The 24616-nt window shown below is 45.8% G+C and overlaps 1 protein-coding gene across 5 annotated transcripts in view; it reads right to left on the minus strand.

Annotated features, from left to right (window-relative positions):
* The window catches only part of SPART (spartin), a 75015-nt gene extending 65442 nt beyond the window's left edge, over positions 1-9573 (minus strand). For 2 of the 5 annotated variants that reach the window (XR_003856911.1, XM_029602718.1), the window contains exons 1-2: positions 9334-9546; positions 4642-5483 (exon numbers count right to left, since the gene is read on the minus strand). Coding sequence is in view for 4 of the 5 variants with exons in the window: in XM_029602718.1 (XP_029458578.1) it covers positions 4642-5481 (840 nt within the window). In the remaining variant the exon portion in view is untranslated. Of the gene's footprint in view, positions 1-4641; positions 5484-9182; positions 9314-9333 lie in introns of those variants that run through there. The other 3 variants (XM_029602716.1, XM_029602714.1, XM_029602717.1) reach the window with 3 other exon arrangements.
* Positions 9574-24616: the final 15043 nt, after the last annotated feature.

Raw genomic sequence — 24616 nt, forward strand, 5'->3', positions numbered from 1 at the left:
CGCGCACCCAGGTACCTCTCCTGGGCTCGCGATTCTCTATTTAAATGAGGCCGCATGCTAATAAGGAAGCTCTAGGGACAATAGCACGTCCTTAGCGCCTCCTTATTACCGTCAGGGATGGCTGTCAGCGGGTCCGACAACCGATGCTTAATTTTACCAGCATCGGTTTTTTAACCCGCTGGCAACCACGGGTTCGGAAAAAGGACACTGGCAAAACTGAGTGTCCATTTTCTAACTCACCAACCGGTGGGCAGATTTTTTTTTTGGTCCCTCCGACTTAATATCGATAGGTTATTAAGTCGGAGGGTGTACAGAAAAGCAGTATTTTCTGTTTTTCTGTACACTTTTCAGGGTCGATTAGAACTCAACGCCTGCCCTTGGGAAGGCATTAATTTTGAGAGTAAAATGTGCGGATTGGCCGTACATTTTACTTTCTGTATTCTGGGTGACTAATAGGCTCATCAACATGCATTTGCATGTGATGAGCACTATTAGTTTTGGGGGGGGGGAGGGGTTGGCCACACATTTTCCACACGCTATTACCCCTTACACCAGTGGTTCTCAACCGGTGTGTCGTGACACACCAGTGTGTCGCCAAGAACACGCAGGTGTGTCGCCACACTTCCCGGTCCCCCATTGACCCAGCTGCTCCCCGGTCCTCTTCCGCCCAGGCTTAAAATGCTGTCAGCCTGGGCAGAACGCGGCAGAACAGGTGGCATCGGCGGCACCGGCATGGTCTCTTCTTCCTGCCCCCCCCCCGCAGCCCGGAAGAGGAAATGAGCAGCGGGTGCATGCGCGGGAAGAAGAGACCATGCGAGTGTGGTCAGCATCGGCCCGAAGAACAGAAGAGAGATGCGGCCTGAGGAATGAGCAGCACGGCTCAGAGAAAAATGAAGAAGAGCGTCACCCCCCGCAGCCCATGGGACGACTCCTCCGTGAGGACTGAAAATGAAGGAGGTTAAGGGTTGGGAGGAGGCTGCTGCTGCCGCTAGTTCCGGGGAGGGAGAGAAGGAGAGACAGTGAATGAGCAAGCATGTGTGTTTGAGATCCTGTGTGTGTATGTGTGTGAGTGAGATAGTATGTGAAGGATTGAGAGCCTGTATATGTGAAAGAGAGTATGTCTGTGATTGAGAGCCTGCCGGTGAGAGAGAGAACATGAATGTAAGTTTACGATTGGGAACCTGTATGTGTAAGTTTGTGATTGAAAACCTGTTTGTGTGAAAGAGTATGTGTGTATGATTGAGATCCTTTGTGTGTGAGAGAGCTCATGTGTATGGATGATTAAGAGCCTGTGTGTATAAGTAAGGGAGAGACCACGAGTTTCTGTGTGTGATTGAGAGCTGGTTTAGGTGAGGGAGCATGTGAGTATGTGATTGAGAGCCTGTGTGAAAGTGAGAGAAAGAGAGAGAGCATGTTAATGAGAGTCTGTGTGTGAGAGAAAAAGACAGCATGTATGTGTGTGATTGAAAGCCTGTGTGTGTAAGCGTGAAAAGATAAACAGCATGGGGTAGATCTTTAAAAAGTACGCTGGATTTTATAAGATACGCGCGTAGCTGCATGTATCTTATAAAATCCGGGGTCGGCGCACAAGGGGGTGCACATTTGTGCAACCTGCGTGCGCCAAGCCCAGCACAGCCTGCCTGTTCCCTCCGAGGCCGCTCCGATTTCGGAGCGGCCTCGGAGGGAACTTTTCTTCGCCCTCCCCCCACCTTCCCCTCCCTAACCCCCCCCCCGGCCCTATGTAAAACCCCCCCTACCTTTGCGCGCGTCGGCCGGCAGCCCCGCTCCGTCCTCCGGTCCCGGGGGCTGGTCCAGAGGCCTCGACCATGCCCCCGGGCCCGCCCCCCAAAACGCCGCGACACGCCACCAAAACACCGCGTCGTTTCAGGAACGCCCCGGACACGCCCCCTCCCTCCTCTTTTCGAAAGCCCCGGGACTTACGCGCTGTATATAATTTTTGTATCACAGGGACAGGGCAATCAGAACACTTCGATTCAGAAAAAGATTTTAAAATATAATTTATTCAGCTGTTTATAAGAAAGTCCAAGACAAGTGTTCTGGGAGATGCAATATGACTGCCCTCTATTAGTAATAACTTGCATCTCAGTGAATCTCTGACATGCCCTGACTTATATAATCAAAATACAACACTACCGAAGTTTCCAGAATGCCCAAAGATACATTATGCTGTTGTCATGACAATCTATCCTGTATAGAAAATGCTTGTGAGGATCACTCCCCCCATTCTGAGAATTCCTAACCAACTAAACCTGTATCCTCCCACCATAAAAAAGTTCCTTTATCAATCATGGCTTTGCTGGCTTTTGTTCTTCTGTTCTTCTCTTGATATTCTTTTGTTGTGTAAACAGGTAACAAGTCTGGTTTTTGAATAGAAACTCAGCATGAATTCCGTTTTGTGGCACCAGGATTTAATTAAAGCTGCACCCTCAGGGGCATCTTCATTTACCTGGCTCCTGTCAGTTGAAATAGGCATCTGCAAGACAAAAGCTTGCATCCTGATGTCATGTGCACCGAGTTTCCTTATATTGTGGTGCAAACTCTGTCATTGAATAGGCCTTTTCCTGTTGGTGCCAGTAGATCCATCTCAGAGAGATTCTGCAAGTCATGCTCAGAAAGGCACTCAAAGTTCATTCACCTCTGACAAGCCACAATACCGCAAAGGCATCTGGGAATTCTTGGTTATCTGCTCGGCCTATTCTTCAGCGCGTCCTGAGGCTATAGGCGCGCTGGCGCGCGCGGGCCTTTTAAAATCCGCCCCCATATGTGTAAATGTGTAATTAGCCTATATAAGTGAGAGAAAAAGCATATGTATATGTGAGTGACTGAGAGCATGTGTGTATAGGTGTGTAATTGAGAGCCAGTGTGAGAGAGAGCGCTGGTATGTGACAGAGAGGAGAAAGTTCCAAGCAAACCATCCCACCTCCTGCTAATTCAGAACAATCTCAGGACACCTGGATATCAAACGTTCCCAGGTATGCTGAGCAAAAACATTTTTGTATCCTTATTTTTCATTACTGGGTCTTTGTGTCTGCTATTTTGAAATATTTTATTGGTATCTAGAAATTTTTTTATGAGTTTTTAATTATTGAATATTCCACTCATCAGTGTTTCGAAATAATCTGTTCTTTTTGTTAGTATGGTTTTACTGCTACTGATTTTATATTTCTTGATTTGTTTTATAAGGATGGGTGATGTTTCTTTTTTCCTTTATTACACTGCATACAGAGACTCTGGCTTCTTGCTGTTTCCAATTCAGTTTTTGTCTGCATGCTTCTAGTTATGCATTTTGGTCTCTTTATTCTTTGTTAGGTGAGGGTCAGCACATGTGATTCAGGTGAGGTTGTTTTCTGGCATGTAGATTCTGTGTAGGGCTCTATAGCAGCCTGGCTTGGTCCGTTTTCCTAATAGGAGATGTATTGGTGTCTTAAGGCCTGGTGTAATATTTTCAGTGTTGCCTTTTCTTAGGTAAGGTGGTTACTGTTAAGTGTTGGAAATTTGTGCTGTTTTGGTGTGGAATGTTTACTATTTATGTAATTTCTGTTCAGATAGAATACGTATCTTTTTCTTGTGTCATTTTAAACAATAAAAATAATTACCGGACCTTTACTTTTTATTTCCGCCGTGAATGGTAATGAGCAGTGTGTCACACATGTGAGCTTGGCCTGTCAGGTGTGTCACGATGGGAAAAAGGTTGAGAACCACTGCCTTACACTATAAGGGGTAATGGACGCCAGTGGGAAACATGCAGCCGAGCACACCGTTTTGTATCAGCCTGATAGTGAAGTTACTCCTCTCCCAGGGATAACATTAAGGAGTCATTCACCCCTAGCACTTGGGCCCTGAAAGTTAACTCTTTTCCCTCACAAAAAGAATCCACAGCCTGGGGTAAGAGTCAAAAGGAAGAGCTAGCCAGGTGTTAATAAACAAATAAACGTGGGAGGTAGCTTGCTTTTTGCGGCGGTTATTACCCTAAACCAATTAAGCCTGATACATCACATTGAATGTATATACAGCGTTGCTCTCTGCTTCAACGGCAGGGAGAAACGTGGAAAAGAGGATTTACATTCAGACAACATCCTCTCTGTGGGCATAACTACAGTATAGCTATGATAGAACATATTGCTACAGTTTTCCAGACCATAGCTCTGTGCCTATCCTCAGGCAAGATCCAGACAAGACTAATGCTTTGTCCGCAGCATACACCAGTTTTCCTTTTCATCATTCCAGCCCTGGAACTGGTCTCCAAGATGTGCTCAAATACTGCAACCAAGAAGCCAGAACACAGAAACAAAGCAAATCATGGAAAATCCTGCTGACCTTTTAATGTCCTTTTTCATAGTTTTACGAGGAGCTCGATAACTTTTCATTTACATGCATGGACATGCAAATTTGTGCAGGCTTGCACTAATGTCTTCTAGGACCCGTTTACCATTCACAGTAAGACCTTCCTGCATAGCTTGGAATTTTTTGCATGCACACAAGGACCTTAATATGTACACTAAAGTTTAGTGCATAGGCCCCTAAACCAAAGGGACAAGACTGAAAATGTCATTCTTTTCAGCGGAAAATGGTACCTTGGAAAAGAAAACACATCATGCATAAAAATACCATTTTACTTACCTGAAGAAATGCAGGGGGCCGATTCTGGGCCTGTTCACTGGTGGTATCCATGAACTTCACAATCCGGAGGTAGCCAGGATATGAGGGAGCACTAACTTGGCCATCAGGAGCCACAAAAAAAATCTGAACTCCCTGTGGAATTAGAATCAGCTCTTCGGCATCTACTCCTAGGCCTTCTAGGGGAGGTGGCTGACTTTGCCTTGCGTAGAAATCATCGCCAACAAGAGATAATTCCCCAGAGTCTGTACCATAAGATACAGTAAAATGTCCATGTGCAGCCTGAGGGGTGTAGGCAGGAGGCACGTCATCTTTTTGATAAGAAGCTATTGGTGCTAAAGGGTTTAGGGATGGAATTTGCTCACTGCCTGTAGGGGGACAATTTCCATTTATTGTAGATGGCTGATCTGGCAGAATTAGACATCTAGGGGCAGGAGGTGGCAGAGGCCTTTCTGGTTTCTCCTTAATGGGCAATGTGGGATATAGCTGGGATACCTCACTTGTGGATTCCAATGCAGCATGATTTGTGGGCCCAGGGGAAACATTTTGCTCTAGAATACCCAACCGAGTATTAACATTATGTAAAGACTCTTGCATTTTTGCTTGCATTTGTCTAGCCAATTCCCAATCAGAACCAGTGCAGTTGGGTCCTTGTGATGGTATGCTGACTCCTCGAAGTAAATGCTCTTGCCCTTGCTTGTAATAATTTCTTGCTTCTTCCTTGTAGCCTGCTTCATCAGTACTTAATCCTTTATTTATAAACATAAAAGCTTTTTTATACTCTAGTTTAATAGCTTTAATCTTTGCATCTTCTTCAGTATCTGCATCCCTTTGCATCTCCATAGCTGGAAATCAGAAAACATGCTTTTGAGTAAGACTGTTCAACAGAGTTGGATTAAGACATGCTTAGGCCCTAAACTATCAAGTTCAAGAGCCCCATAGCACTACCGAAAAATATTATACCTGAAATGTAGTAATTTATTTGTATTTAGAAGTATCTCACACCTAAGGCCCAAAGCTATAGCACAGGTAGCTTGTGCCTAGATCTGGCACTGCTGTCCAAGAGTGCATGACATTCTCTCTCATTCCATCCAAACTGTCTAAAAGGCAGTTGCAAAAAGAAAAAAGTTTGGAAAGCCATCAATTTTATTGCTAAATCCTCCAATGAAATTCTATTTGTATAGGTCCTGGAAAAAGCTGGAGTCTTAGTAGTTTGAGACCTTTAAAAAAAGAACCAACAAAAAAATGTAATACTCTAATTTTTGGACCACATAGATCTCTTCATTAGATATAAGAACGGACCTGTGTGTTCTCAAAAGCTCAGATACTACATCATCTTTTTTTGGGTGGTCTTTTTAAGAGGTCTCAGAGCTTACTAAGACTGCCATTGTTAAATTTTGTATACCAAAAGAAAAAAAAATGCATTCAGTATCTCAGGGTCACTATAATTACCTTCTGAAAGAGTCACATACTGAAACAAATGGTAAATCAGAAATTCCAGATAGCTGCAGTATAAATAAAACCACATATCTTGCAGAATAATTAAATTGTAACTTTTCATTTTGTAACGCAACCTTTGCTGAAGATATTTTCCAAACTATGTTCAGAACTTTTCAGAATTATCTATCTTATTGGCTTTACTTACAAAATTCTTAAGAGATAAATTTTCTGCTGTAGGCCAGCCAGCCAAGTTAGCTGTATAAACTTTCCTGGCTAACTCTGGCGGAATATTCAGTGGCGCAGACGCAGTACTGAATATACCAACCTATCTTTAAGTTAAACAGAAATCTGCTGTTCAGCAGTCCTAAAGTAGCTAGCTGAAGATTTGCATTTATCTAACTTGCGGGCTGATACAGTAAAAATGCGGGAGAGCGGGCGCAATACAGTATTTTAATTTATTAAAATTAAGCCCGGCAGTAAAAAGAGGCGCTAGGGACACGCTAGTGTCCCTAGCGCCTCTTTTTTGACAGGAGCGGCAGCTGTCAGCCGATGCTCAATTTTGCCAGCGTCTGTTCTCAAGCCCGCTGACAGCCACGGGTTTGGAAACCGGACGCCAGCAAAATTGAGCATCCGGTTTTCAACCCGTGAGCAGATTTTAAATTTTTTTTTTAATTTTTTACTTTTTTAAACTTTCAGGACCTCCGACTTAATATCGCCATGATATGTGTGTGTGTATATTTTATTTTACTTTACCTCTATTAGATTGCAACAACAGAGGACCAGACTTAAGTGTTAATTTATCTTATAGCCGATATACTTAAAGTAGACATGACTTATCACAACCACTAAGTAATATTTAATATGAAACTATGTTACAGTATTTGATGGCACCTGGTTAGTTAATATAATTCAACACATTTAAGTTTGAAATTATGTGCCTTATTGTGAACTGTTGTGACGGCAACTAGCTTAACGACGGAATAGAAAAGATTTTAAATAAATTAAATAAATAAATATTAAGTCGGAAGGTGCACTTTCCTGGTGCCCGGAGAAATTAGCGCCTACCTTTGGGTGTGGCTTGGCTGCACATTTTACTTACTGAATCGCGCGGGAATACCTAATAGGGCCATCAACATGCATTTGCATGTTGCGGGCGCTATTAGGTTCGGGTTTTGGACGGGTGCGTTTTGGACGCGCTATTACTCCTTACTGAATAAGGGGTAAAGCTAGCGCGTCCAAATGCCAGCCAACAGTGCGCTCCGGAGTGCACTATACTGTATTGGCCTGTTGATCAGTTAAATAGTACTGTCCCAGAATGCCATGCCCTGCCCTTCCTCCGAGATAACCGGATAACTTTTTAACCAAATAAAAAGTTATCAGGCTATCTCAGGGGCAGTGAGCATGGTGGGATTTTTAAATCCCATTTGTCCAGCCAAGTTGGACAAATAGTGCTATATATTGGCCTCCTATTAAATAATGCACACAAAGATACATGCTTTAAAAATAAAAAAGTAGAATCCTTGAACAATAACTTAATATGTCAGTTACAACAGAGAAGAATGCCATTCTAGCCTAGTATATAGAACAAAATAGTAAACGCTCTGTCAAGTCACAGGTCAACTATTTTGGAGGGAGGACATACTTTTTCACTGAGTAGGTGGGATATACCTGGAATAAAAAGCCAAAAGAGGTGGGGAAGCCAGTACTGTGACAGAATTCAGGCATGCACGGGACACAGAGGACAGTGTTAGAAAGAAGGCTGGGAGATTGCAATATTGCATGCAACCTATCCTTCACTTCCATGAGAGCAGGGGCAAGAGAAGAGGTGATCAAGAAAAAACAAGGGGCAGATAAGAGAGACTGACCTTGCAAAACCTAAGAACTTTGGCTAAATGGGTTGGAATCAACAGGCTACAACTCCTTAAATTAACCAGGTCAATACAGACAGATTTGCAGTAGCCTAGTACAATCGAGCAAGGCCATAGAACCTAGATGGGCAAATGTTTGGGCAACAGCCTCACCAGTTTTGCTAGTTGTTTGGACGATTATAAAGCTTACTCGTGAGACACAGGGGGTGAGGACTGCCGGTTGCTGGATTAAGTATGGGAACTTTTATCCTTATGTACTCATCATGATAGCAAAACAATAAGGAAGAAAATAAAAACTGACTTGGATAAGGAGCAATATCCTACATGTGGTGAGACTACTACAGTTCACAGCTGAAATATGAGTCTGGATGGGACAAATGGTTTTTTTATCTGTAGACAACTGCTGTGTTACCGTGTTTTATTTTATTCCTGCCCATTCCAATTTGATGGAATGAAAACTGTATTTCTCTTCCCACTGCTGTGCCCCTCATCACCTCAAAAAATAATCTGGGGATTTCTGAATCCCTAGAATATTTCTGCAAATATTCTGGAGTTTTATACAACAAAAACCAGCAGAGTAAAGGATGCATAACAACTGTTACAAAACAGCTGCTCCCTGGTTTCTGCTACATGAAGGGCATTCTGACATCAAGAACCAGTGTCTGGCCATTGGCTTTCACAATCTGGATATTCTTTATGATTCACAGATTTTATTCCACTCTAATATTAAGCATCATTGTACCTCATGGTATCTCTGAGCTATCTACTAGATAGTAATATTCTATGCTAGAAATATAAGTCCAGCTCAGTGAGAATCCTGAGCTACAGGGGTGGTGGAGGTGTTTAGATCTAAGTAATACAAAATGAATGTCTGCACATACTTAACTGGGCAAGGATCAGGACAAAACCTGTTTTTCCATCATAGGGCATGGCATGTTCAGGTCACGGTAGAGGGTTCACAATCCAGGTTTCAGCTCTGGAAAGCAGGCAACTCTACCCTGACCTTGTTTCCTATTATCAGCCTACATCCCTCACGCCTAGCCCTCTCTCTATTAACCATCATTCATAGCCATATCAGGACCCTAATAATTTCTTACAGTTTTAATCTTTGTTTTAAAGCTTTTTATGACTATTATCCTGCGCAGATATTGTATTATGTGCTGCAAACTGCTTTGAGTTACAATTGGAAAAGCAGTGTAGAACTTTAACTACAATAAATTAAAAAAAAGTAATTACTTTCACACCAGGCCCCTTTACCCCGAGCTCCGCTCCTGCGATGAAAGTCATTCACCCTCCAGTCCCTCCCCGCGTTAACAGTCACTCTCCGGGACCTGCTCTTAGCCTCTCTTTGGAAGAACGGACGCGGCACTGGCCGCTCGCGCCTCACCTAGGAACTGAATGCGCGTGAGGGTCGCGTCCGCCCTGGCCAACAACACCCAAAGCCGAATCTAGCACTCGCAACACAGTACGTAGCCAGCAGACCTAAAATATTCCAACGAACTACTGGATCGTTGTTCTTAGGATATCGTCGCAGTCGTCCTCGTGCCCTTTGACCGTCACATGATACGGATCAGGTGTTACTTCGTGCCCGGAAGCAAGTGGGCGGCCGCGTCTCCTAAGATGAGAGAGGCGAGGCGATTCAGTACATTCTACGCTGGGCGGCAGTAATTCTCACTGCCCTCTAGAGGCCGCTTCTAGTAGATTCCGGTTCTTTCAGATGGTCGTTCACCTTGTTCAACTCTGTATTGTCAGCTGGCGCTTTTAAATTTGATCAATGAAATTAACTTGTGGTACGTTTACCGTTCTCGGTTTTGTATTTTTTTTTACTAATACATTGATGTCAGGATTGACGCATTCTCCAGTGTCTGCAGAACATGTATTTGGTGTACACACACAATTTGAATTTCCTAGCGCGTAGACAGATAGAATCAGGACCAGTGGGTTAAGCTCCCCTGTCAGCTAGGGTTGCCAACTGTCCAGTTTTGGACCGGACAGCCAGGTTTTCAGGTATGCTGTACAGTGTGAGAGGCAGAAGTACTGACCAGACACTGAAAATCCGGCTTCTGCAAGAGGCTCCTCTTTCCCACTGCTTCCTGATTATAGGGAAAGAGCCAGAGCTGAGCTGTGTTTCTGCTCACTTGCCTCCTTTCCTGTGTTGTGATTGGATGGAATGGGGAAAGGAGACGGGGCATAGCGCAGCCTCAATTTCCACTATTTTTATCAGTAAACGCACCTGCTCTGGTCAGAAAAAGAATCCTAGAGATGTGTGTTCCACATGGATGTGCTGCTAGCTTCACCTTTCTAGAAAGTTAGGTAAAAGAAGAGGGAAAAAAGGGAGTCAGTAGAATCAGTCTGCTCAGCATACCCACTATGCAGAGGCAGAAAGGAATCACTGACCTCTCAGCCATTGTCCTTTAGCTCATCATTGCAGAACCAGTTAACTGAGGGGGGGGAGGTCACAGTAGTGGATGGGAAACTAACAAAAACTAAAGTCTTAAATATATAACTGTAAGTTATATGCTGGGGGGAGTGGTGGCAGGTAGAGGACGCAGTTTACCGTCCATTCATAGATGAACATTTGGATGGTGATCTTCTGTTTGGCAAATGCATGCTTCGCCCGCAGTCCAGAGTGCACCAAAGACCTGAAGAAAGTTTCACACGCATCCGGATGTTCTCCAGCACGACTCGCCTCTCTGGTCCATCTGATGGTGGTCTTGGCTTCTGCCAGAAGGTAGTTAATGAGGCAGGCCCGATTGCATGCTACTGGGGCCCTGGGCATGGTGTGCCCATAGATTGGGAGGTGGGGGAGAAGGACAACCAAAAACATAAAAAACAACTTTTTCAAAAAGCTGAGGAAGGGGGTTAGGCGAGGACAAAACCAGTAGATATGTGCCACAGACTCCCACTCTTGGCAGAAGGGGCAGGCTGCGGAGCCGGTGATGGCTTCTAGGACACTCCCTGTAAATATGGCCCCGTGCGGTATCCTCCATGCTAGGTCTGTGCTCTTCCTGGAGATGGGATAAGCATAATATGCTTTCCAACATGGTCCTCTATCCCCTCCTAATGCACTTCTCCACACTGTGTCTGGGTGTGAGGTAAGCATCAGGAAGTGAATCGTGTGTACCATGAGGAGGTTCATCGCCTTCCTGTCCATAGCCTCAAAGATGGCTGTGGAAAGGGAATGCAGACAGCTAAGGCTTTTGGCTGGAGGGGGCAAGCGGAGAGGGGGGGTGTCTCATGATGGGGCCTATATTCAGGTCCAGAGGAGGGGGGATGGAAAACTGGTGGGGACCTCCGGCCTGCAGAACCCTACCAGACAGAGTGGACAAGCAATTGGGTGCTAGGGTTGCCAACTGTCCAGTTTTGGACTGGACAGCCAGGTTTTCAGGCATTCTGTACAGTGTCCAGTCAGAAGTACTGACCAGACACTAAATGTCTGGTTTTGCAAGTGGATCCTCCTTTTTCTCACAGCCTCTTAGTTAGAGGAAGAAAAAGTCAGGTCAGAGCTTATCGGAGGAGAGCTGTGCTGTTTCCCTGCCTCCTTTCCCATGCTGTGATTGGACAGCATAGGGAGAGGAGGTGGTGCACCGCACAGCCCTCAGCTCCCAGTGGTTCTGCAGATACATAGATACACTGTTTAGGCAGTTCATTGGCAGGATCTAAAATTTATGCAAATAATGGGGTACCATTCCCCTCCCCCCCCACACTCCTTGGTTCTCAAGTGTCCAGTCCTTGTCTATGGAAAAGTTGGCAATCCTACTGGCTGCCTTAGCCTGGATGGACTCTAGGACTGCGGCAGCAGGCTCAGGGTTTCTTATGCCCATCCGCCGTGCCAACATACATGCCGGCACCCATATTGATCGGTCCTCTAACAGGAGGTGACCAACCTTCGTGGTTCCGGCCAAGGCCAGCCAAATGCATACATAAAAACATAAAAAATTGCCATACTGGGTCATATCAAGGGTCCATCAAGCCCAGCATCCTGTTTCCAACAATGGCCAATCCAGGCTACAAGTACCTGGCAAGTACCCAAACACTAAGTACACCGCGGAGGACTCCAAAATCCCCACACTCAGAGCGGGGTTGTGGAGAAGGGGTTCTTCTAGGTAGTCCTCTGCGGGGACCGCCAGCTTCCTCGTCACGGAAACCATGCTTCAAGACTTAAAAATGTCTTGATAGAAAGACCTCGGCGACGAGAGTCCGCGTTCATATCCTCTCACCCGAATTACAATAGCTGCCAGTCATACTGCAACCCGCTCACCTGGCAAAAGAAAAAAGCTGCCAGGGGGCGCCACAGGAGTGGTGAGTGTACATATAGATGTCTCTACAGGGCCTGTAAGCAGAAGGTGTATACTTGGCTCTTAAGACACATAAGGCCCTGTCCGCCCTCTTCAAAAGGAAGAGACAGGGTACCCGCAGTGACCCAGTGCTTCTTGCCGGCCCAGAAGAAATCCAGCAACTTTCTCTAGTCCAGGCAAGAAACTCCACAGGGGGGCTCAGGGTAGTCAGCTTGTGCCACATCATGCTGGACACAAGCTGATTCGCCACTATGACCCTTCCGCGGTATGACACCAGTCATAGCAGCAACACCCACCACCTCAGGCAAGCCTCGACTTTGTCATCCAGTTCTCTCCAGTTTATCGGGGCCCTGGTTTCCTCCATGGAGAGGTGGACACCCAGATATTTTAGGTTCTCCCGGCTCCATAAAAAATTGTGAACTTGCTCGGGAGCACATCCATCTGCTGCAGTCCTATCACAAGCCCCAAGCATTTGGCCCAGTTGATCTTGGTGGAGGATGTGGATGAATAAACCCGCTGGCAGTTTTGCATCCTTGCCATATCAAGTGGATCACAGATCATGGCTAGTAGTTCATCTATTGTTTTCTGACGCCTTTTGCCTAGGGCTAGTTATTTGACGCCCAAGGTGTCATCAGTGGAAGGCGCTGGGCTGACTCAATCCTGCGCTCCTGCAATTTTTAAAGTTTGTTTTGACCAGTGTTATTTTGCCGGTACTTCTTGCAATACTTGTTCTTCATCTCTGCTTTCTTCTCCCCACACTCTCCCTGCCTTTCCAAGATGGCCTGGGTTTCTTCAGGGGGTGATGCCACCTTCATGGCAGGATTCCCAAGGTCGGTGGGGGAGAGTCAGCTGTGGGGTTAACTACCTCAGGCGAGTTCTGTACAGTACGCTCGCTGTTGCTGTCAAGGGGAGAGAAATCCCCTGACTCGGCCTGTACGGTTGTCTTAAGGGGTATTGTTAAAGAGACTTTAGCAGGTTTGTCCCTGGGGGTCTCCCTCCCTTAGATGTTATATCACCCAAGTCTTGCACATCGGGGCACGTGGCCCGGGATCTCAGATCTTTCTTCGAAGATTCTCCTGAACCTTAGCGTTATCGCTGGAGGAGTTGGTAGGCCCTTATCTCCTTTTGCGCTATTGGGCGTTTTCCGAAGTCAAAGCTGGGGCTGGCATCATGCAGGTGGTGGACAGGTGGGGATCCTTCCTTCCCGGTGAGACACTGATCTCCTGACTGTGCCTGAAGGTATCTGGGGCCTTCTGCTGAGGGGCAGAGCGGGCCATCATGGCTGAGGTGCACGGCGCTATGGCCACAGAGGGAGCAGCCTTGATGGTATTTTTGGCCAAGGGGCATACCTTGCGGGTTTGCCCTACTCCCTTACACATAGAAACATAAAAACATAGAAATGACGGCAGAAGAAGACCAAACGGTCCATCCAGTCTGCCCAGTAAGCTTTCACACTTGTTTTTTTCATACTTATCTGTTACTCTTGTCCCTTATAAATAACTTTTTGATTCTATTTCCCTTCCACCCCCGCCATCGATGTAGATAGCAGTGCTGGAGCTGCATCTAAGTGAAGTATCTAGCTAATTGGTTAGGGGTAGTAACCACCGTAATAAGCAAGCTACTCCCACGCTTGTTTACCCAGCCTGTGCATTTCAGTCCTTGTTGGTAGTTGTCTGAATATAAATAATCTTTTCTTCATTCCCCCTGCCATTGAAGCAGTGAGCTATGCTGGATATGTATTCCAAGTAAAGTATCAGGCTTGATTTGGGGGTAGTAACCGCCGTAACAAGCAAGCTACACCCATGCTTATTTGTTTTCCCAGACTATGTAATTCAGTTCTTGTTGGTAGTTGTCTGAATATAAATCATCTTTTCTTCATTCCCCCTGCCGTTGAAGCAGAGAGCTATGCTGGATATGCATTGAAAGTGGAGTATCAAGCTTATTTGGTTTGGGGTAGTAACCGCTGTAACAAGCAAGCTACACCCCTGCTTTTTTGTGGATGCAAATCCTTTTTTCCACATTTCCTCTTGCCGTTGAAGCATAGAGCAATGTTGGAATCGCATTAACCATGTGTATGTTTATTGAATAAGGATATTAATCTCCAGGTAGTAGCCGTCATTCTCGCAAATCACATGAATAGCACCTCCCCTCCCCTCCGCATAGTACACATGGTATGCAAATCTGTTATAGGGGATGATGAAAAACTCCTCAGCCTCCTCTTGCCCTTTTTTAAGCTTCACAACAGCTTCCCTCCTATATGATTCGATGTGCTTCAGGGCACGGTCAGTGTGTCCCATCGGATTTTTGAGCTTGAGACCTCAGCTCCCCAAGGGAGCTGAGGTGCGTCGCCAGTGTCTCATCCAGCAGAAAAGGAGGGACATTAGATAGAATAACTTTGGTCCTGACTCTGTCCAGGGGCTCTAACAGGTGGAAAACCTCTTTTACCACCAGCCCCTTCACGAGCACCTTGTATGTAGCAGCAAGGTTTGCCAAAAAGATGACGGCCTTGCCGTACATTTTTCCACAGGAGATGTTGTTTCTAGGACCCTCCAACTCTGCCATCGTGGGCATGTAGTCCTGGGATTCCTCTCCTATGAGCATTGGGCACTTGACCTCATGCTTACGGCCTATGCTGGCACTAGGCAGTCCTCGCAGGGGGAGGGCTAGCGGTTAAGTTAAACTTGCCTTCTGCCACTATTGCCGCATAAGACGGCTTAGCGGACGGGTTGTGGTGTTTCACCCCCAAAACTGTCACTGGCATATACTTTTGTTTTTTCTTCTCCCCAATTTTTGTGGCTCTCTGCAGCCTTCTGCCTTATGGCTTTCCAAAGCCTTCTTTCCTTGTATTCCTTGTGGCTCTCCGCAGCCTTCTGCCTTGTGACTTTCCTAAGCCTTCTTGCCTGCTCAGCAGCCTTTTGCCTTGTGGCTTTTCTAAGCCTCCCTGTCTCAAGCCAGACAGAATGTCTGGCTTGAGACAGGGAGGCTTAGAAAACATGATGTCGTTCATCATGTTTTGGAAGACAGCTGGGGCGTTGCACAGGCCGAAGGGCATCACCAGGTATTCAAAGTGCCCATCCCTGGTATTAAAAGCCGTCTTCCATTCATCGCCAGAGCGGATGCGAACTAGATTATAGGCTCCTTTGAGATCAAGCTTGGAGAATATCTTGGCTCCCTATAGTCTATCGAATAGCTCCGAGATGAGTGGTAAGGGATAGTGATCCTTTACAGTGATCTCGTTTAGACCTCTGTAGTCAATACATGTTCCATCCTTCTTCCCCATAAAGAAGAAGCATGCGCCGGCAGGAGACTTGGAGGGTCTTATGAAGCCTTTTTGAAGATTCTCCTGGATGTAATCTGACATTGCTTTATTTTCAACTACGGAGAGAGGGTAAACCCTTCCTTTAGGTGGTTCTGTGTTAGGCTTCAAATTGATGGCGCAGTCATATGATCTGTGTGGAGGCAATACATCAGCAACTTCTTTGGAAAATATATCTTGAAAAGATGCATATTGAGGCGACAACCCAGACAGTAACGGGGTAGTTGGCATGCAGGGTATTGGAGAAACTTCCATCAGGCACTTGCCATGGCACTCTGGGCCCCAACGTGAAAGCTCCAAAGTGGCCCAGTTGAATTGTGGCATATGTTTCTGCAGCCACGGTAGCCCAAGTACTAAGGGGTGCATGGCCTTCTCTAGCACAACGAAGGAAATAGTCTCTGAATGAAGAGCACTGATACGTAAGGTCACTGGTTCCTTGAGCAGGGTTACTTCACCCGGTAAGGGCTCCCCATGGATAGAAGACAAAAGTAGCGGAGATGTCATGGTACTGGTGGGGATCCACAAATGTTCCACTAGACATTTCAAAATAAAATTTCCCCCTGCCCCAGAATCCACTAAGGCAATAGTCTGATATTCAAGAGGTCTGCAGATTAAAGATACAGGAAGAGAGAGTGGAGGAGAGGGTGCAGTTAGACCTAAGAAGAGTCCTCCCATAGGGCATGTTTGTACAGCATGATCAGCTTGTTCACAATACATGCATAGTCCCAACCTCTTCCGCATTCTTTTCTCTTTAGAAGTTAAATGACTGCGTCCTAATTGTATTGTTTCTTCTTCGCCAGCAGGTCTATACCCATGTATAGGCCTGGGTATTGGCTTGACTAGAGTCTCTCCCTGAAGTGGTCTTACGGGACTCTTGGCCTCTTGGACCTTGTCACGAAGTCGGTGATCAATGCTCGTTGCCAACTTCATTAGTTCAGCTAAGGTCTCAGGCATCTCTCGAGCCGCCAGCTCATCTTTTAGCCAGGAGTTCAGGCCTTCAAAGAAGAGGGGCTTCAGGCATCTAGGGTCCCAATGTAATTCTGACACCAACGTCTTGAATTCTATGGCAAAGTCTGGTAAAGGTTTATTACCTTGTTTGAGATGAACCAACGTAGATCCTGCTGTTGTGTACTGGGCAGGGTCATCGAATACTGATCTGAACAGTTCAAGGAACCCGGCAAGATCATTCAGGATATGGTCATTGTGCTCCCACAGCGGAGAGGCACAAGCCAACGCTATTCCATCCAGATAAGACAGGATATGTGGTCTTGGCATAAGCTGTAGGAAAATGATTAGGTTGCAGAGAAAAGTGCATGCAACATTGATTGATAAATCCTCTACATTTCCAAACTTCCCCTGAGAAGCATGTTGGAGCAGATAGAGGTACAGTAGTCTTGACCGTCACTTCTGGCGGTTTAACTTCTTTACCTGCAGTGGTCGGTGTATTCATCTGTGCGTGCAACTGGTTAAAGGCAGTAGTCAAGTTATCCAGCGAGTTCGTGTTGTTTGGAGATTCGCTGGGCCAGGCCTGGAATGGCCTGCAATGCGGTGAATTGAGCCGAATCTATGGAGTTAGCAATCTGTTATAGTTTTGAGGTGTTGGAGTGGATTCTTGGGTACTGAGGTGATGGCCACGCCCATGGGGAAGCCCAGTCATTATAATAGCAGCTCAACTGGTGGGTCAGCAAGAGGTTCAGTTTCAGGATAAAGTTTCGGCTGTTACGCCCATCGGTCGCAGATGGCTGCGACTGCTGTTGCTCACCCATTGTTTTACTGCACTGACTCCACTAGGAAGACTGGCGGCCTCCACCAGCTATCGCTGGCCTGCCTGCCCCTGTTCCTAGGTCTCTCTGGTTAGCGTGGACGCTGCCGACCACCATCTTACCCTCAGAGCTTCTTAGGCGAGTGCGTGCGCGCTTCCGGGTCAGTCTTATGCACGCCATGGTGGGAACCTTGGGGGCGTCCCCCTTGGATGATGTCATTCTCCATGGACTCTTAAGCTGACTGGCCCTGCCTGCTTACAACTTGGCAACGAGTTCCTTCGTTGCTGAATCCGCTTCGCTCACTACGGACTTTCCGTTCCAGCTCCTGCTTCCTCGGCGTGAGACGTCCCGGGTACCTGCTCCTCGGGGGCCCTTTCCTCATCTCTGGCTATCTACTCCTTGGAGGGCCTTTCGCCTAGGACTGCTGCCTACCCCGTTCCCCGGGGCTCCCTCTGGGACTATCACTACTTCCACTGTGAATACTTCACTTGCGGACCATTACTGTATTCTTTCTACTGAGTAACCCTCATCGGTATACTCCGCTCTGCAGACCACTACCGTGTCATCTTTACTGAGGAACCCTCACCGGTGTACCTAGCTCTGCAGACCATTGCCGTATCATCTCTAATGAGGACCCTCATCGGTGTACCCCGCTCTGCAGACCACTACCGTATCTCCTCTATAGAGGAATCCTCTCTCCTGGGTATACCCCACTCCACAGACCCTGTGGCACCTCCGTGTCTATGTGACTTTCTTGCAACACTCCCCGCTCCATGGACAATGCCTCTCTCTCTCTTTCCAGTACCTGCTGTCCTGCACACCTAGCAGCTGAGACTTCGCCTCCCGACGGTGAGGCTCACGGGGCTCCTCCCCGTGGGTGGTACCATCTCTCACCTCGGCCCAGGGCCCACAAACCCACAAATCCTAACATCAGCATCCTTAATCTTGAAGGAAAGGAGCCATTTCTTCATTTATTGTGACAATGGCCACCCTGCTGATAAGTTTTTCTGCAGTTTTGAAAGCCATCTTCTTTCCTCTTACTCAAATTATTTCAAGGGGTTCTTTTATCATCCAGGCTGCCATTCCTCTTCCTCATAATAGAGGAAGAGGAATGGCCCCTCATGTGCCTCTGATACAGATCAGTTCTGGTATTAAAATCTTCACCAAAATATTAGTTGACAGATTAATTAGGGTTATATGTATCTTGAACCTTTGGGGTAAAAATGTTTTAATGATAAGGAAATATTAAGTGGAGAATCTTAAAAAGATTATGGGAATCGCACAACACTACCCAGACAAGAGCAATGGAATGTTATTGTCATTAGATACAGAAAAAGCCTTTAATGGAGCTGAGGAGCAGTTCAAGCTTAAAATTATTTCCATTCACTATCAATTATAATACTTATCATTGTTTTGTATATTTTGTTATAGTGATCCATAGTGTATATGGTGTTTATGGACCTGTTGTTCTGTTACCTTACTGTAATGGGTTTACTCTTTGTACATTGCCAATAAAAGATAAAAAAGTTACATATAATTTGCTTGTGCGCAAATGTTTTGCATTGGATGTCAGCTTTATGCTGTGATCGGCCCCTTTTGCTGGCTAGTGGCATATGTTTTTCTGCCTTTATGTTAGGATGGGGTCCATTTCCTCCTTTTTAGTGTTCGTGCATCACAGAATCCGTAGAATCTGGCCACCATTGTCAGGTATACTTATGACCTGAGGGGTTGGTGCTGGCAGGGCATTGCTCTTTATGTTATACTGACAAGTCAACAAACTGCCATTTCTGTGCCAACCTCATGCCTTTATTAGGATTTTCGACAGATGCAGTCTTATGTCTGAACATAAAGTTAATTAAATCAAATCAGGAAGAATGACAATAATGCTTCTTCCTGAGGCCCAGGACAGTTGAAGATAAAGTTGTTCTTTTACAGGTCCTGTAAATGCATCTAAATATCCAAGGATCAATATCACTCCAGTATTAGGTTCTTGCATAAATTAAATTAATCTGCTTATCCTAATATATTCACACTGGGGAAGCTGAAAGATGAAAAAAATTACATTTGCTGGCTTGGTAGGACAAATGCTATAAAAATAAAATGGCTCCCTAGAATTATATGCTTTTCTCATGCTCCTAATTGAGAAATCTTCCACATTCTTTTAAAAAAAGGATTAAAATAGATAGTGGCCAAAACTGGGCTGGAAAAAAATCCAGTCCAAAATTATCTGCTTAATGATGCTTGTTGAGCTCAAAGGTCTGACTCTGCAGATTTTCGGCATTGTTACTGTGCAGCACAGCTTCGGTCTGTCCTTTGCAGGAGCCTAAAGCCTTCCATTGTCATAGGATACAACTGGAACTCTCTAGTGTTGGTGCAGGCGGTCTCTCCCATCTGAATTACTAATAATGCTGTAAGCTTCCGTCTAAATTATTTATTATCACTTTGGCAAAGCAGTTACATATTTCAGACATTTCAAACCCAACCCTTTCATAACAACTGTTATGAAACCATAACAAAGACATGGGAGAGATTAAATAAATGGATGAAGTGGCACAATGTAATATTTTGTTACATACTATGCTTTATCAAATGTTCGGTCTGAGAATATTAAATCATTAATTAGAAAATACCTCACATTGCTGAATCGGGATCTTAAAGATGATTATTTTGTTAAGTTTGACAGACTCAAATCCCCAGATGTCTGTTTTTTTTAACCTATCTCCAAATGTAATTTTTTTGCTAACAGCAAAGATGTTAGATCCAATGATGTTCGAGGCTGAATCCCCTCCCCTTTGAATCAGTTCTTACCCAATTTAAAGTTTGATTGAGAAAGTCCTAGTGCAGAAATACAAGACTGCCCTATACCATTTCTGTGACCTTGGAAAAGTCATACTAATTCTGTACTTGGATCATGTAGGTGAAAACAAGCTCTCTTTTCAACGAATCAAAATATTAGGACCTTAAACAAAGCCTTGGACATGTGTTGAGGATCAAACTTTCTTAAACAAAATCTAGATAGAATAAGCTAGTCGTCCTACCTCTCACTGATTAGGACTGGAGAAGTATCTGAAAAAAGGAATGTATGAGCCTACAACGGCCTGCAAGCTAATTTTCAATGAGATCATTCCCCAAGGGGTTTCCCTTTGAAAACCAGGCTGGCCAGTGATATGATTGAGATTTCTAAAATCATGTATGGGGTGGCAAGGGTAAATAGGGAACAGTTATTTACCCTTTGAAATAACACTAGGACTAGGCGATAACCCATGAAACTAGCAACTGGAGATATAAAACATATCATGGGAAGTATTTTTTTCATTTAGCACATAATAAAGCTTTGGAATCTGTTGCTAGAGGATATGGTCAAGGCAACTAACTTAGTAGAATTCAAAAGAGGGTTGGATAAGGTCCAGAAGGAAAAGTACACAAACAGTTATTAGCCAGTTAAACTTGGGCAAACTAGTGCTTAATCCCTGGGATTGAGGTACCAAGAAACAAACCAGCTACTGGGGATCTGCTGGATACTTGTGATCCAGACTGGCCACTGTCAGAGACAGGATGCTGGGTTCAATGAACCATGGTCTGATCCAGCATGGCAGGTCTTATAGTCTTATTTTCACTTGCTTTTAAGCAGGTAGAACTGTACATGCAAAAAGTATGGGCTTTTAAAATGAAAGCCCCACACAAACTTTCCCTCTCTTGACCTTGTCATGTTGCTGTTTTGCCTCAGGTAAAACTTCTTTCTAACAACAACATGGGTACTCTTATCCACAGAGTAGGGGGGGGGGGGGATTTTCAGTGGCTCTTCTTACTTGGGTAAACTGCTGGATGGGTGGAAGACACAGAGAGGGGACACTGACTGGAGGGAAAGGGGAGGGACACTGGGCAGAAGGGAGAAGAGAAAGGGGGATCCTGGGGAAAGGGGAAAGAGGGGGTAGACGGCAGGTGAGGGGGAAAGAGAGGGGCATAGAACAGTGGGAGAGAGAGGGAGATATGGGAGCAAAGGGAGAAAGACAGAGGGGAATGAGACAAGAGAGGGTGGGAGTCAGAGAGAGAGACATGGTTAGATGGGCTGGAGAGGGATGTAGGGCAGAAAGGAAGAGAGAGAGAAAATAAGTCACAAACAGCCCGATACTGTAAAACCGCGGGAGAGCGGACGAACGCCTGCTCTCCTGGCGCACGCACCGGCCCTTGGCCGGTGCGAGCGATCCAGTATGCAAATTTAGGCGACGCGTGCAAACGAGGGAAAGGAGGCGCTAGAGACACTAGCGCGTCTCTAGCGCCTCCTTTTGGTCTGGAGCGGCGGCTGTCAGCGGGTTTGACAGCCGACGCTCAATTTTGCCGGCGTCGGTTCTCGAGCCCGCTGACAGCCACGGGCTCGGAAACCGGACGCCGGCAAAATTGAGCGTCCGGTTTTCGGCCCGACAGCCGCGGGCCAAATTCAAAATTTATTTATTTTTTTTTTTACTTTTTTTTACTTTTGGGGACCTCCGACTTAATATCGCTATGATATTAAGTCGGAGGGTGCACAGAAAAGCAGTTTTTACTGCTTTTCTGTGCACTTTCCTGGCGCCGGAAGAAATTAGCGCCGACCTTTGGGTCGGCGCTAATTTCTTAGAGTAAAATGTGCGGCTTGGCTGCACATTTTACTTACTGGATCCCGCGCGCATACCTAATAGGGCCATCAACATGCATTTGCATGTTGAGGGCGCTATTAGGTGCCGCGGGTGGGCCGCGTGTTTTCCTCCCCTTACTAGCAGGTCGATACATTACAGTGTGCTCCGTCGGAGCGCACTGTTAGCTAGCTCTGGACGCATGTTTTCCCTTACCCCTTATTCAGTAAGGGGAGGAAAACACGCGGCCCACCCGCAGCACCTAATAGCGCCCTCAACATGCAAATGCATGTTGATGGCCCTATTAGGTATGCGCGCGGGATACAGTAAGTAAAATGTGCAGCCAAGCCGCACATTTTACTTTCAGAAATTAGCGCCGACCCAAAGGTCGGCGCTAATTTCTTCCGGCGCCAGGAAAGTGCACAGAAAAGCAGTAAAAACTGCTTTTCTGTGCACCCTCCGACTTAATATCATAGCGATATTAAGTCGGAGGTCCCCAAAAGTAAAAAAAAAGTAAAAATAAATAAATAAATAAATTTTGAATTTGGCCTGCGGCTGTCGGGCCGAAAACCGGACGCTCAATTTTGCCGGCGTCCGGTTTCCGAGCCCATGGCTGTCAGCGGGCTCAAGAACCGACGCCGGCAAAATTGAGCGTCGGCTGTCAAACCCGCTGACAGCCGCCGCTCCAGGCCAAAAGGAGGCGCTAGGGACGCGCTAGTGTCCCTAGCGCCTCCTTTCCCTCGTTTGCACCGCGTCGCCTAATTTGCATACTGGATCGCTCGCACCGGCCAAGGGCCGGTGCGTGCGCCGGGAGAGCGGGCGTTCGTCCGCTCTCCCGCGGTTTTACAGTATCGGGCTGTGAATAAGGGGTAAGGGAAAACACGCGTCCAGAGCAGGCTGACAGTGCGCTCCGACGGAGCACACTTTACTGTATCGACCTGAAAGGGAGAGATTTTGGAGAACACAAGATGAAGGGAGAGAGATCAGCTGGTGCCATTTTTTTGGTTGGCTTCAGCAGGGAAGAAGGAAGTCATGCTTTGTCCTGCCCCAGTCTTCATTTGCCTGTCATCAAAAGTGGTAAATACCAGGGGGACTTGTTGGATTAGGGAAGAAGATCAGGCCAGATACCCTTGATCAGTGAGTTTGGGGTAGATGAGAGTTGTTTGTGGTTGTCAGTCCCTGTGTTCTTGTGTCAAGGGTGAAGTGGGGTATTATATAGGGGCTGAGAAGCTCCATCATTGTTTTTGTGTTGGGGGTGAGGTGGAGGTTTTAGGTCTTTGATCATGGGGGGGGGGGGGGGGGGGAATGCAGAGGGGAGAGATGCTGAAAATCCTGTGGCTAGGGTCTCACGAGATGTAAATCTAGCCCTGACTGTACTATTACTAGGGATTGTAACCAAACTTGACAGCCCAATCATGAGACAGGATTTCCTACACTTATTTTCTACTGAGGGGACCTTGGTTTCCTTCACTAAAAGGAATGTATCATCTAAATGGGAAGGTTTTGTATAGAAAATAATAGAGAGAGGTTTGGATTTTGCTTCCCCATGTGGGAACTGCAGATGGTGTCACCTGTTTATCATCCCCCAGCACCATCTATCCTCATGGACTTTGTTAGTCTTTCAAGCTCTTGGCCTCCTGTCTTACATTTTTATTATTATTTATTATTTAAAACTTTTTATATACCGACATTCATATGCATATCACATCGGTTTACAAGCAACAGGGGGCATAATAACTTAAATTGAGAAAGTGAAAAATAAAGTTACATGTAACAGGGATATCAAAGATGAGGCAAGGAAATAAAAGGGTCAAGATGACCTAGGAAGGACGTTAAGGAGAGAATGAACATTAACTAACTAAAAAAACTTATAGATTTTGGAGGGGGGTGGGGGAAGGGATGCTATTAACTCAGCGGAGGAACGGCAGAATTAGGCAAAGGCCTGTTTGAACAGCCAAGTTTTTAGTTTGTTTTTTTTAAGTCTTTGTACAGAGTTCTTGACGTAGTTCGGGGGGGCACAGATTTCCATATTGTTGGTCCCGCTATGGAAAGTGCACGTTCTCTGGTGGAGATGTGTTGGATGAGTTTGTGAGAGGGTGTAAACAGGGATCCTTTGTAGGCGGATCTGGTGGGTCTGTTCGAGGTGTGGTAATGGAGGGAATCATTAAGCCAATGAATATTCTTGTTGTGCAGGGTTTTGTGGATAATTGTAAGGCTCTTATGGAGAATTCTGGAGGGGATCGGGAGCCAATGGAGGTCTCTAAGGATTGGTGTGATATGTTCTGTTCTGAGTGAGTTGGTGAGGATTCTAGTGGCTGCATTTTGCAGCATGTGGAGAGGTTTGATTGAGATTGTGGGAAGGCCCAAGAGTAGGGTGTTGCAGTAGTCAATTTTGGAGGACTGTCCGGAAGTCTTTGTGATAGAGAAGGGATTTTAATTTCTTAAGTATCTGCAGTTTGTAGAAACAGTCTTTGGCAGTGTTGTTGATATATTTTTTTAAGTTGAGATGGTTGTCAAGAATGACACCTAAATCTCTGACATGCTGGGAAAAGGAAAAGGGCTGGTATGAGAGGGGAGGATTGTGGTGAACTGGGGAGATGAAAAGAAGCTCTGTTTTTGTCGTGTTTAAGGTGAGGTTGAGGTTGGTGAGGAGGCAGTTGATTGACGAGAGGCAGTTATCCCA

The sequence above is a fragment of the Rhinatrema bivittatum genome, chromosome 5, assembly GCF_901001135.1.
Source record: "Rhinatrema bivittatum chromosome 5, aRhiBiv1.1, whole genome shotgun sequence".
In the NCBI taxonomy this organism is placed as follows: Eukaryota; Metazoa; Chordata; class Amphibia; order Gymnophiona; family Rhinatrematidae; genus Rhinatrema; species Rhinatrema bivittatum.